The sequence below is a fragment of the Crocuta crocuta genome, unplaced genomic scaffold (genome assembly GCF_008692635.1).
Source record: "Crocuta crocuta isolate KB4526 unplaced genomic scaffold, BGI_CrCroc_1.0 scaffold253, whole genome shotgun sequence".
Lineage (NCBI taxonomy): Eukaryota > Metazoa > Chordata > Mammalia > Carnivora > Hyaenidae > Crocuta > Crocuta crocuta.
This window is the reverse complement of record NW_027529451.1, coordinates 2928731-2943873: the sequence shown is the minus strand read 5'-3', so window position 1 is coordinate 2943873 and position 15143 is coordinate 2928731. Positions and strand designations below refer to the sequence as shown.

At 33.8% G+C, this 15143-nt stretch overlaps 1 protein-coding gene across 1 annotated transcript in view; it reads left to right on the top strand.

Moving 5' to 3' along the window:
• Positions 1–3378: 3378 nt before the first annotated feature.
• TOP2B (DNA topoisomerase II beta) overlaps positions 3379–15143 on the top strand; it is a 51900-nt gene continuing 40135 nt past the window's right edge. The window contains exons 1-7 of the mRNA XM_077760755.1: positions 3379–3399; positions 3988–4158; positions 5042–5132; positions 6464–6527; positions 11961–12106; positions 12975–13072; positions 14192–14404. Coding sequence (XP_077616881.1) covers positions 3379–3399; positions 3988–4158; positions 5042–5132; positions 6464–6527; positions 11961–12106; positions 12975–13072; positions 14192–14404 — 804 coding nt within the window. The remainder of the gene's footprint in view (positions 3400–3987; positions 4159–5041; positions 5133–6463; positions 6528–11960; positions 12107–12974; positions 13073–14191; positions 14405–15143) is intronic.

Genomic DNA, 15143 nt, shown 5'->3' with positions numbered 1-15143 from the left:
GTGTTTGTACTAGGGATAGGATGATCCCACTGAGGTTGGAGGGGAGTTGCTCTCTGTCCCCTCACCCCCAGATTTTTATTTTTAACGGTCTGGACGTTAGTCAGGGGGAAACTTTCTGGTAATAAACAGGACATTATTCCTGGTTTCTGTCAGAAAAACTTACAGACCTCTCAGGAGAGAACGTCCTCTTTCTGTTTGCAGTTAGTGAACCAGTCATTTCTTTTTTTCTTTTTTTTTGATTTCTTATTGTTTTTTTTTTTTTACAAATAGTTTATTGNGGTATGGAGTTTGGTGAGTTCCTTATAGATGTTGGATATTAACCCTTTATCTGATATGTTATTTGCAACTATCTTTTCCCATTCCGTTGGTTGTCTATTAGTTTTATGGATTGTCTCCGTGAACCAGCCATTTCTTGAGAATGGGAAAGTAAAAGACAAAACTGACTACAATGTTAATTTTTATTTTCAACTGTGCCACGCTGCCAGTCTTATTTGGTTTCACTTACCTTTTTACCTATATTCTAGTGAGAAAGTTGGGAGTGCAGAAGTAGTACGTAGGTATTAACAGTGCCACTAGAAAAGAGAAACCTTCAGGTTTTTTCTAGCGTATATACATTTTCACATACATGGGTTAATAAGCCATAAAAATACTTCTATCCATGTTCATTGTAGAAAACTAGAAAATATGTATCAGAAAAGAAAATGAAAGGGGCGATTGGGTGGCTCAGTTGGTCAAGCATCCGACTTCGGGTCTGGTAATGATCAGTGAGTTCAAAGCCCATGTTGGGCTCTGTACTGACAGCTCAGAGCCTGAAGCCTGCTTCGGATTCTGTGTCTCCCTTTTCTCTGTCCCTCCCCCACTAGTGCTCAGTTCTCTCGCTCTCAAAAATAAACAAACATAAAAAAATTAAAAAAGAAAATGAAAATAACTTCTATTTCTACTTTCACAGAAAGTTTTGATTGATATTCTGTTGGGAATTTTTTATATTTTTTCCTATGTGTATATATAGTAATTTTTTTCTGATGAAAATGGGCTCATATTTTTTATATACTCTTGTAATTTTGTTCACTGAACAGTGTAGTTTTAATAAGCTACTCATTTAAAAATATTTCATTACTAAAATTTTCACATAAAAGTTTCAGCAGAAGTTTTTATAGTCAACACAAATAATTTTTGGTAAAGTTAATTAAAAATATTTACTCAATGAAAAATCTAGGATTAAAGTTTGAAATGCAAGTTTTAGAACTTATTTAATTGAGAGTTAATATTGAATTATCGACAGAGATCTCAAAACATTTGTTTTACTATATTCTATAAATGTGCTCTTTAATGCCTTTCATTACTTTAAAATTTTTTTTTAAGGTTTATTTTTGAGAGAGATAGAGACAGAGACAGAGCATGAGCAGGGGAGGGTCAGAGAGAGAGACACACACAGAATCTGAAGCAGGCTCCAGGCTCTGAGCTGTCAGCACAGAGCATGTCACAGGGCTTGAACCCACGAACCATGAGATCATGACCTGAGCCATATTTGGACGCTTAACTGACTGAGCCACCCAGGTGCCCCTGCCTTTCATTATTTTAAATAAAATGGTACCTTTTTTTCTTAACACTTGTCATATATTTAGGAAAAAATATTTAGACATAAAATATTTTAATTCTATTATCAGACTTATTAAAAATTTTTTTTAATGTTTAAAAAAATTTTTTTTCTTAGAGACAAGACTGAATGGGACAAGGGCAGAGAGGGAGGAACAAAGAATCTGAAGCAGGCTTGAGAGAGAGAGAGAGAGAGAGAGAGAGAGACGGAGAGGGAGACAAAGAATCTAAAGCTGGCTTGAGGCTCTGAGCTGTTAGTGCAGAGCCGCCCGACACAGGGCTTGAGGCGAAGTTGGATGCTCATCTGACTGAGCCACCCAGGTGTCCCATCAGACTTTTTTTTTCTTTTTCCCTGAGTGAGCGAGAGAGAGAGAGAGAGAGAGAGAGAGAGAGAGAGAGTGAGTGAGTGTGTGTGAGTGGGGGAGGAGCAGAGAGACAGACGGGGGTGGGGTGGAGTGATGAATCTCAAACAGGCTTCACACTGTCAGCACAGAGCCTGATGTGGGGCTTGAACCATGAACTGTGAGATCATGACCTGAGCCAAAATCAGGAGTCAGACACTTACTGACTGAGCCACCCAGGCACCTGTGAAACTTATTTTTTAACATATGTATTATTCCTGTTGAAAATTACAAGTAATAATCAGAGAAAGTCAACTACGTTTCGCTTGTTCTCTGATTTTTGAGAAATTATCCTGCAAGAATGACAACTTTTGGTTTCTTGTTGTGGGATTTGGAGTAGTAGCCTGGGATCTGAAAACCTTTACTTGCATGGTTATTATAAGTTCCTAACCTTTGTGCCAATGGTTGCAAATAGTTCTAAGTTAATGCTCACTTTTATTCCATAGTATTTATTGCCTTTATACACTTTCTAAAAGAGTGTGATCTTGGTCCTTAGTAACTATTCTGAGGATCCATTATCAAAAATCAGTTATATTTTTACCTTTAGATTTGTTTCTATAAATTAATGAGCTATCTCATGAAAAGCAAGGAACATGATTAGAAATTTGGAGACTGTCTGGTATTTTTAAAATACAGTTCATACTCTGGCCAGTTCATCATCTAACTCTTGATAGAAATAGAATATGAAGACTTCATGAAACAATTATTTTCTTTTATCCAAAGCTATTTTTGATTGAGCAGTATAATGTATAAATGAGAGAATGTATAAGAATATAGTTTAAAATATAGAAAATGAGTCATTTATAATACTTTATTTTGAAATATTATCAAGTACCTTTACTTTTATGTAAAATTTATGGCACTGGAAGATTTTAATTAATGTTTGAATTTCCATAGGGATTGTATGTTACAATTCTTGTCCTGATTTAGACTGCTCAGAGATTCTGCATTTGAGTTTCAAACATACATTACAAATATTCAAATATTAACTTCAAAGATAGTGGTATTGCTGTATGTAGGACTTGAAGTGACTTGTTCAAAGGCATAAAGTCTCCTTTTACTGTTTGTCTTCTGACCGCTTCATTTCTACTAAAGTTCAAAGATCTCTGAAGATATCTCAGTTTTCATTGTGTCTTATATGTGAATTATTTTTTGATTGTAAAAAAAAAAGTCATTATAACACCTTTCTTTCGTGGGATGTCTTATTTGTCAACATTAGGGAATTCCAGAAGGAGAGAGGTGTTTCTCTGCTGCTATTAAGAAGACAGGGAAATCTGTAGACCTTGGGAATATGAGTTGGGGATCCTTATCTACCGTAGGAATGGTTAGGATTAGGATCACTAACCTCTGTCTCCTTGGAAGTGGTGCAGAAACTAGAATCATGAGATGCCTCAGTAATGAGGTACCCAGTACTGATATGTAAGGAATGATGGGCATGACCTCTACAAGTTGAAATTTGAGATTTGAGAAACCATGCTCCGTATTTTCAGCCATCCCAGTGTGTATTGACTACATAGGTTACTATTTTGTGTAGGTTACTTTTGTCCACTCTTTACTATAATCTTTAGTAACTTAATGGCAAGGAACTGGCATGTGGAAGATTTGGGGAGTCCTGCAGCTAGCCTGGTTTAGTCATTGTGAACCTGACCAGAACTCTTGTTCCTTGGAAAGTTTTTGAGGACTATAAAAATTATCTTGAAAACTTACAGAATTGGGAAATGTTTACATTTGTGGATTAAATAGATGCAGGCATATCTAGCTACTTGGGTGACTAGGCCTACGTTTTGGGCTGAGTCAAAACTGCAGTTTTACACTGTACTATAAGAATTGGACTGTCAGTGAATATACATGTGTTCTCTTTAAGACTTAAAAATCAGTGAGCTTGAGAGGTAATTTGATAATTAAAAAGAAAACCTATGTCATGTGTCCATATACATTTTAGTTTACCCCTTGGTAGGTTATTTAAATTTGATTTTTTGGTTAATTTTAGACTCTTTTTGATCAGAACAATGCTGCAAAAAAAGAAGAGTCAGAAACTGCAAACAAAAATGATTCTTCAAAGAAGTTGTCTGTAGAGAGAGTGTATCAGAAAAAGACGCAACTTGAACATATTCTCCTTCGTCCTGATACGTATATTGGGTCAGTGGAGCCATTGACACAGGTAATTATTTGTTAAAATTTGAGATTAGGAGATGTGTATCTATATCTACTTCCTCATAAAACTTTTGTGATTATATCCTTAGTACGTAATTTCATGTCTCTGTGGTCATGTGGAAAGTAGGGAGAGAGATTTAAGAGAGGTAGAAATATCTTCATATCCTGCTAAGGATAAAAAAAACTAGGAGACAAAAACTATCAGAGGTAACGAGTATAGAGTAAAGTGGTAGTGTGTGAACATTTTAAAAATCCTTAAGTTAATGCTGTGGTTTGCTTCACATTGTAGAATGTGTATGTGTACACACATGTACATATATGGGTGTGTATATACATACACACACACACACACGACTCTTTATGAATGTGTCTTGCACATACTATCTGATTCTAACAATTTTGGGATGTAGGTACTGTTACCCTCATTTTATAGACAAGGAAACTGAAGTTTAAATAAATGTAAATAACTTGCTTGGATCGCTCAACTAGTAAAGGCTGGGATTTAAAGCTGTTTTTGATTCTAAGGTCATGCTGTGTTCATATTATTTTACTCTGTGCTCTTTATAGAAAAATACGAAACAGAAGTTAAAGTATGTATATATTTTTGTCTTTTTCCTGTTTTACTTAAATACTGCTTCTAACAATTCTTGGTGCCTTATATTAATAAGCTGACTTAGTGTATTAGAATATAGACTCAATACAAAATGAATAATTTCTCAATTTTGAAACTTAAAATTGGATATAAAGATAGTGAGGATGATTGACATTGAAGTAGTGTATGTTTTTTTACTTTGAAGGTCTAAGTATTTACATAGTATAAACCCTATGTAAAATTGATGTTAAATGCTTTTTTACTCAATAATTCCTTTTGAATTTTTCTCATAATGCAGCTAATGTGGGTATATGATGAAGATGTAGGAATGAATTGCAGAGAGGTTACCTTTGTGCCGGGTTTATACAAGATCTTTGATGAAATTTTGGGTGAGTACTTGCTTTAAGATTTTCTGTGTCTGTGTCCATTGTTGTGTGTGTGTGTGTGTGTGTGTGTGTGTGTGTGTTTGTATGTATATGTATATAAAGCTAGACTTACAGTCTGAATTCTAAAGGCATACCTTGTGCTTATATGCTGAATATAATAATCTTCAGAAAATTTATATCACTGGCTGTAATATTTTCATATTTGTGCACATATCTTTGAATTTATCTGTAAAATGAATGTGCTGTATTTGATCACTAATCCAAAGTTGGTTTGTATCTTGTATGTGTAGTCATTGAAGGTTGTGTGCATCCCTTTACTTAGGGAGGGCATGTTAAAAATAGAGATTACAGGGCCTGATCCTTGCAGATTTAGTGAGTTTGCAGTGAGGCATGTAAAATTGTGGTTTTTACCAACAAATCAGGAATTTCTTTTGGGCAGAAGCAATCATTGTTCTGAATGATATCAGTTTTTTCCAAATCACAGGATTAATTAAATCAATGAAGTGTGGATGCTTAATTGATTCCTAGGGAATGCTTGCATATTGGAAATACTTTTAGTCAAGGACTTTCCAGAGACTCTGGCCTCTGCCACCTCATCAGTGCAACTTGAGATTTCCTGGACAACTGGGTTGTGTGGGTCTCTCTGAGCTTCCTCTAGCTTTCCTCTTTTGGAGAAAGGATAGTGGAGTAAATCTGATTACTTGCATTTTATACCTTTTGCTCTTGCTTCCCAGCTGTCCACTCCGTTTTAGTTTTATGTTACACAGCATTTACCAGGAACATAGTCCTTCTGTGACTGAAGTTGAATTTGACAGCTAGCTTGTGTTCAAATTTGTGTAGTCATGTGTCTAACCACAGCAGCGGTTAATGTATGCAAATATTATATGGTGCATAGGATTTAGTTTTGATTTCTAAGGATGCTGAAGACTTTGTCTTTTTAATTTAAAAATAGCTTATTTTATCTCACCCTGTCTATAAAACCACTAGTTTATTGGAGGAGACCAAGAGAGAGAGCTACAATATAATTAAACTCAGTTTTTTTTCTTTTAGGTCTCACCTGGATTAGGGGGTTATAGCCTGAAGATGTTTGGTTTTATTTATTTTTATTTATCACAAAACCTACCCTTACCCTACCTTCCATTTGTAGTAGATGACACAAGTAATTTAGTGTGATGTAAAATTTAAGAATCTTTTTTGAAAAATAAAGTTTTATATTAGAAGCTAGTAGTAATAAATTTCATTAACTATTACCATATGTAAATGTTTATACTGAGTTGGGATGCGCATGTAGTTGTATCATGTATTTATTACTCATCAAAATATTTAATTTGTAGTTAATGCAGCTGACAATAAACAGAGGGATAAGAATATGACCTGTATTAAAGTTTCTATTGATCCGTAAGTATAGTTCGTTTAATTTTTTATGCCAATTGTTTTGTTCTGATAGTTCCCAGCTTATGAATGTCTTCAAATGAATACTGTATACAATTAGTATTCCTGAAGTTTCCCTGTTGCATGAGACCTTGTTACTTTTGCCAGAATATACTATACTTTCACAGTTTTCTCTGTCATTCATGATCTTTTATTCCAAAGTACTTCCTTATGGGAACAACTGGAAACCATTTTTCTCTCTCTTTGGTGCTGTGGCTATTGTTTCAGGTGATACAGTGGTCACTTGATATTTCCTTTCTTGTCTTTGCTTTAGGAGTTAAGGCTAAGGGCTATTGCTAGTACTATTCCACTTGTATTATGGGTAAAGTTTATTTTTTTGTGACCAGTATTTGGACTTTTCCATTGTTTATAACATCATTTGTAAATTAGGAACTGCTGGTATAGAATATGTACGAAGTGTTCAGCCCATTAGATCTCACTATAGTGATTTGTTTTAGAGAACTGAAAGGGAATGAAAAAAAAATACAGTTTTAAGATAGAAATATTACTGTTACATTTATCCTGTTTTTGCCAGCATGCTTTTGTAAAATATTGCATTACATATATCATTTATAATCTTATTAGTAATTTAGAATGATGATAAGGTTTTTCTCTAATGTGAAAATTGAACAATTCAGGTATTGTGTCACTGTAACTAATTTTAGTTGGTATGGTTAAGATTCTTGTATGTATGTATATAAAAGTATAATTTATATTTGGTTACACTATAAAGTTAACTGTCTCTTATATTAAAATATTACCACATAACGATGCTGTTGAAATTCTAGATTTTTCTCTTTTCTTTCCTATTTCCCCCCCTCTGGATCCTTTCTATAACAAATACATTCTTGAGGATTTATGTGGTAAGGTGCATAGGACCCTTTTGAATTGAAATTTATGCAGAGTTTAAATTAAGACAGAAAACAAGCAAAAATTCATAGTTACTTCCAAGGAAGGTGTGAACTTTGCTTTTTTTGCTTAGAAATCATTGATGAGAGACTATTGAGTCTTTCTTTGGCTTTTAATTGAAATATGTATATTATACATTTTAACATGTTTAAAATATATTTAAAATTGGCAGTAGAGAACATTTTGGGAGATGTTGCTGGTCCTTACATTTTATTATTTATATTGTATTTCTGAATTTTAACCATAACATTTTGTCTTTTGTGAATTTCCTCACATAAACTCATTCTTTATTTTTTTCTTTTACTATGTATATTACAAAATTAATGTGATTTTTATAAATAAGAATTTTGTTTCAGAGATTTAAATTTTTAATCTTAGATTTCTTTTTTATTTTTATTAAAATTTTTTTAAATGTTTGTTTATTTTTGAGAGACAGAGAGACAGAGTATGAGCAGGGGAGGGGCAGAGAGATGAAGACACAGAAGCTGAAGCAGGCAGGCTCCAGTCTCTGAGCTGTCAGCACAGAGCCTGATGCAGGGCTCAAACCCACGAACCGTGAGATCATGACCTGAGTTGAAATAGGACACTGAACTGAATGAGCCACCCAGACGCCCCAATTTATTTATTTATTTATTTAAAAAAATTTTTTTTAATGTTTTTTATTTATTTCTAGGAGAGAGAGAGAGAGACAGCGTGAGCAGGAGAGGGTCAGAGAGAGAAGGAGTCACAGACTCCAAAACAGGCTCCAGGCTCTGAGCTGGCAGTCAGCACAGAGCCCGACGCGGGGCTCGAACCCACGAACCGCGAGATCATGACATAAGCGAAAGTCAGAAGCTTAACCGACTAAGCCACCCAGGCGCCCCCGCCCCAATTTATTTTTTAATGTTTGTTTATGTTTGAGAGAAAGAAAGGCAGAGCATGAGTGGGGGAGGAATAGAGAGAGAGGGAGACACAGAATCTGAAGCAGGCTCCAGGCTCTGAGCACTCAGCACAGAGCCTGACACAGGGCTCAAACTCACTAGCCAGGAGATCATGACCCGAGCCGAAGTCGGATGCTCAACTGCCTGTGCCACCCAGGCACCCTTAAAGAAGTTATTTAAAAGCATAATTGAAATGGGAAAATGTGCTGTTCTACTATTTATTTTATTGACCCAGTGTTCTCTGCTGTTCATTTTTGATAATCCTCTGAGTTTCATTCTTTCTGTCATTTTTGTATAGCAGATTTAAAATTTTCTTTGTGCACGTGTGTTCATGAACTCTTTGTAAAGGAGAGTTTAAATTTTGATAGATAATGGGTTAAGTGTAGAGGCTATACACATAGCTTAGCTCTTATACTTTCTTTTTCAGTAGTACTCTAACGTGGAGGTAGAGTTTAAATAACAGCCGTGGTTGTAAAAGGCAAAAGAATATATTAGCAAGGGGTGCCATGCAGAATTTGGGCAGCTTTTCTAGAATGTGGAGCAACTGTTTACGGAAGAATTTAAAACTCATTAAGTAATATAATATGATGGTTAGTATTGAAACAACTTATTTGTTGGCAGCTATCTGATTAAAAATAAAATGTGGAAAGCATGTTAACCAGAATTCTAACTGTTCCTCTAGTTTAAGTGTTCTTGTTTATTTAGGGTTAAAACTCTTAAATTCATAGCTTTACAAAATAGTACACACTCATATTAAAATGTGTATATAGATATATTTTTATTTTTTAAACAGTGGGATTATATACTTTTTCTATTTTTATTTGACATGTTGTGGACAGCCTTTGTTATTAACTTACATAGATCTACTTAAATCTTTTTAACTATTACTAATTATTATGTTTATATATTTAACCTTTTTCCAGTTGATGAATATTAGATATTTAGATTTTTTTCCAGGTTTCTTTTTAGCTTTAATTATTTTGAAACTTTATTTGTAGCTCATTCAAACATAGTGTTCTTTTTCCTAATATTTCCGTGAAGATTATTAATGGAACAAAGAATATAATATAGAACTCTGCAGCATTGTTTAGAGCTTACAGAAAATAAATGTCAGATCTGGGAAGTGATATAGATTGAGATTTTTCAATAGAGAAGTGACTTTGATAGAAAGTTCAAATTTCATACTTAGGCTTACTGAATGTAGGAGATGTGAAGCATATTATTATTTTTTTTAAACTGTGATAAGGATAATTTACAAAATGTTTGTCTTCATTATAGTACCATATATGATATGCTAAATTGAATGAAAAACATTTTAAAGGTTTACTCATGAGTGTATTGGCTTTTGTGTCATTTTGGGATATTTATGATCTGTAACTTTCCATTCATTGCCTTTCTTTATTTCCTTCAGAATTCTTCTCTATTAATTTTAAACTCCATAAAGTTTCTTGTAGAAAATAGGTACTTAATAATTACAGGTTTTAAGCTTAAGTAAGAAGTATTTGGAAGTCAAAAAAGTAGTGTAGTTTCTGGCCCTTGTTTCTAGGGCCCACTATTAACTCTGGAGGCAGGAGGCACGAGTGGAAGTACAATAGGCAATTTGAAACTGTTAGATACTTAAACGTTCAGCTGTGTATTCTGTAGTGTTTACCTACAGGTGAGATAATCTAAACATCTCCTAAGGTCCCCAATAAATAATGTAGATTTATTTATTTGCTAATTTGGTATATAAGGAGGGTTGGAAAACATTGTTATAGGCTGGGTAAAAGGCTTAATGGAGAACTGAGGTCATAAGCTGACTTCTCAAAGTTAGGGTAAATTTTGTCTAGAGAAAGATAGTAAAAAGACATTATAGGCAAGGGAAAGACCAGTAAACAAAGAAATGGAAGAACTGAGAGTGAGCATGGACAAGTATTAATAGAGATCTGAAGGAAAAATAGGGTATGTGTTGCAGAATAGTGGCAATTAAATTTGATTATAATTAAGGATATGGCTGTGAACATGTAGTAGAGGACTTTTCAGCTTGATTTACAGTATTTAAGGTGATACCAGTCTAGACTTGTATATTGGTATTTGAAATGAAGAAAGGACTGAATACTGATATGAAATGAGTCTAAGGACACTGATAAGTCTTGATGACTAAGGACTCTAGAGAATGATCAGGGGATCGGAATAGAAAATGCTGTCAGAATTTGAGCCTAGGACATTGGGAGAGTTGAACTTGTATTGGAGAATGAGGGAAAGAAAAGTTGGTTGCTGATTTAGGGAAAGAAGAGGATGTGCTAACAGTTATTTTTTAGTGTCTTTTCTCTCTTTCTTTCTTTCTTTCTTTCTTTCTTTCTTTCTTTCTTTCTTTCTTTCTTTCTTTCTGCTTTGATTTAATTACTTGATTTCCCCTTGGATATATGATTTTAATTTTGGCTTTTATAACAATATTTTAGTCATAATAACTACTAAAAAATTCTTCCAAGATTAAGGTATATACATGTGAGTGAAACTCACATGAAAATCTTGGTATATCTAAGGATTATTATGAATCAGATTGGCAAATGGTAACATTTAGAACCAATTCTCAGTGTTGGTTATGAAGCTGTGTTTCCTTGCAAATTGGGCTCTTAAATGGGTAAAACATCATAGTATGTACTACTCAAAATGATAGAGTAGACAAAATTTTCCATCAGGACTATTGCCTGTGTCAAGTTGATGTTAGCTATAGGAGCCTCTACTGTATACCAATGGATGGTTTTGTGATAGGAAAACCCAAGAAACCTAAAATAGATAACATCCACATTTAAAAAAAATCCTTAAAATTAGTTTATGACAATGATTGCTACGATGCAGACAACGCTGTAGTATTTAGTCTGAGAATGGAGTACATTTCAAGCTGTTTGTCCTCTTCCATATGTAGTGCAGCAGGAGTCAGGAGATGAGAATGGCAGTGGCAGCTGCTTCTGCAGAGCTTGTGATTCACAGGTGGTATCCTGGTAGAATGAAGCAGGAAGATCATGGCTAACGTATTTGAGAAGGAACGAATCGGTAGCTGACTTTTTATTTTTAGGTTTATTTATTTTCAGAGAGAGCAAGCGAGCGAGAGAATGCGTGAACAAGTGGGGGAGGGACAGAGAGAGGGAGAGAGAAAGAATCTCAAGCAGGCTCTGCTCTATCAGCTCAGAGCCTGACACTGAGCTTGAATTCCTGAACTAGGAGATCATGACCCCTGAGTAGAAATCCGGAGTCAGATGCCTAACTGACTGAGCCACCCGGGTGCCCCTGTAGCTGACCTCTTGTAAAAGCTTCACTGCTTTAACTATTTTCTGGTAGGTTGAGAAGTTTCTTTTCCTGAGAAAATTTTCAGTATTACCTGCAGATCTTAGTGGCCCTGATCTATGACTAGGATAGAAATTTGTGTCCTCAGCAAGTATTTTCTTGAAAGATGAGTGTCTTCCAATTAGTAATGACCTTAGTTTTGCTTACATTTACTCAGGTTTGTTCTGGATTACTTTATTTTTTTATGGAAATTAATATATCTTCAAACCATTTTAAGCTGTAAACTCTGCTTGTTTATTTACAGTGAATCTAACATTATCAGCATTTGGAATAATGGGAAAGGCATTCCAGTAGTAGAACACAAAGTAGAGAAAGTTTATGTTCCTGCATTAATTTTTGGACAGCTTTTAACATCCAGTAACTATGATGATGATGAGAAAAAAGTAACAGGTAAAGTCTAAATGGCTGATCAGAATTCTTATTGAATTTTTTATGCTTTCAACATAAAAATTAACTATTCCTGTATTAAATATTACAGAAAAGGAAACCTATGTAGTTTTATTGTGAGAAAATTATTTTCAGAATTAATGTCTATAAAAAACTATCATGTGTAAGTATTATGTCTGACAGAGCCATTTTAAAAGCTTTACTGATAGTACATAGACTCCTGCTAGAACTCCTGGAGCTCTAGCCTGGCTGGCACTTTGAGTTTTGAGTTAGAGTACTGATGAAAGTCAGATGTATGATTCCTGAAGACTTGAATTTCTTGTTGCATAAGCACCATGTCTTTTGGTAACAGTTAAATCACTTCTAAAGTGTTCTCTTTTAAGAGGGTCGAGATTACAAATCTAGGCTTTGTAAATAGAGTTGAAAGTGCTTTGATCAAAACCAAATGTTTCCCTACTTTTTTCCATTGCTCAAGTGGGTTAATTGTTTTTATTTATTTATTTTCAAAACCAAGTCTTTAGGAAGTGATGTCGATTATATCTTTGTAATAGAGAAGTAATTTTGATAGCTCCGATTTCATACTCAGATAAAGTTACTTAATTATAGGAGATAGCAAGCTTATTTTTTTTGAAATTGTGATGAGTAATAAATCTACAAAATACGTGTTAATTATATTATTACATGTGCTAAATCTTAACTGTATTTTTCTCTAAGTGAAAAAATCTAAGTAAACTCTGAAATATTCAATTATGATTATTAAGGGAATGCAGTAAGTGGAACTATTTTGCAACTGATCTGCTCTATGGTAGATAAGTTAACCAAGTTCCCTAAAACTTTTCATTAAACCTTTCACTTTTAATTGTTCTTACAGGTGGTCGCAATGGTTATGGTGCAAAACTTTGTAATATTTTCAGTACAAAGTTTACAGTAGAAACCGCTTGCAAAGAATACAAACATAGTTTTAAGCAGGTATGATAGAAATGTGTCTAATTTTTTTTTTTTTGGACTGTGTTTTGTTGCTTTGCTAATAAGATAATGAGAACCTTAGGTAAATTGCAATGATGCCTGTATAACTTTTTTTTTTTAAAGCATTAAGCACATCAATAGAGTATAAAGACTTAAGAATGCGTAGATTTTTACATAAACCTTTTTCCTGTTCACTGAAAACAAAGTGCTTTATTTAATAGACTTTTCCTTTAACCTAGTTGAGCATTACTGAAAATGTCCTTAACCTTACAGATTAATTGAAATGCATCCACTTAGCATATTTGAAGAATTCCTCATTGATTAATCAAATTCATATTTCAGAGTTCTGTTTTATTTTACTCTGGTAGGCTTTTGAAAATAATTTGAAATTTTACATAGCTAAAATAGCTTTGTCAGGAAAAGCATCATACTTATTTTTGTAAAATTTTAAATAGTCATGTTGAAGAATTTGAAAGTTATTTTCTTAAGTGTATAACGTTGTGCAGTTCATTTTGCTTATTTTCAACATGAGGTTATTATAATATAGTGGTGTCCCCCCAACCCCCCTTATCTGTGGTTTCACTTTCCACGGTTTTAGTTACCCACAGTAAACTGTGGTCCAGAAGCAGATGATCCTCCTTCTGACATATCATTGGAAGGTCAGTAGTAGCTTCATACTAGGCCACAGTGCCTACATCATTCACCTCACTTCATCTCATGTAGGCATTTTTCATCACAAGGAGGTTGACTAAGATATTTTGAGAGAGAAGATGACCACATTCATATAACTTTTATTATAGTACATTATAATTAGTTTATTTCTTACTGTGTCTAATTTATAAATTGAGTTTTATCTTAGGTATATACATATAGGAAAAAGCACAGTATATATAGGATTTGGTACTATCCATGGTTGCAGGTCTTGGAACATAGAGAAAGGGGGATTACTATAGTAGTGTTTAAATTTTTTTCATCTCTAATATTATCAGTTTTTAGGAGTTTATTGTGAAGCTGGAAAATGAGTGTAGTTGTGGTAAATAATTATATTTCATGAGCTGAGTCTTTATGTATTATGAAATATAGAAGCATTATAGAAATACTTGAATATTTTTTCTTTTAAAGACCTGGATGAATAACATGATGAAAACTTCTGAAGCCAAAATTAAACATTTTGATGGTGAAGATTACACATGCATAACATTCCAACCAGATTTGTCTAAATTTAAGATGGAAAAACTTGACAAGGATATTGTGGCCCTCATGACCAGAAGAGCTTATGATTTGGCTGGTTCATGCAAAGGGGTCAAGGTCATGTTTAATGGAAAGAAATTGCCTGTAAGTGTCTTCTAAAATAATAAATGCTTTGTAATTTTGTGGGCAGCTTATAGTTAAATCTAACTGCTTTAACCCCTCAGTTATAGAATAATTAAAAATACAACAAAGGGTTCTGTTTTACCTTCATTTATTCCATTTCCAGTGCTTCTGATTTCTTGGTGTAGATTTAAGTTTTGGATCTTAACCATATTCCTTCTGCCTGGAGAGCTCTAATTTCTTGTAGATAGGTCTGGCAATAAATTCTCCCAGTCTGTCTGAAAGAGCATTTTTTTTCAATTTCAAATGATACAGAATTTCATTAGATAAAAGTATTTTTCTTTTAATGTCATTTTGTTGTCTTTTTGTTTGTATGGTTTCTGATGAGAAGTCAGCTGTAGTTTTTATCCTTCTTCCTCTGTTGGTAAGGTGTTTATTTTTCCCCCTGGCTGACTTGAAGATTCTCTCTCTCTCTCTCTCTCTCTAATATGATATGCTTAGGTGTTTATTTGAGGGTTTCATTTTGTTTTTCTGATATTGTATTTTTTTTCATTCTGTTTTCTGAACTTCTTGGATCTGTTGTTTGGTGTCTGTCACTAATTTTGAAAAGATTTTGGCCATTATTTCTTCAAATATTTCTTTGCTGTTCGTTCCTTCTAGTATTCCAGTTACACATATGTCATACAGTTTGGTATTGTCCTAAGCTCCTGGATGTTGTGCTCTACTTTATTCACTGTTTTATTTTTGTATTTCAGTTTGTTTA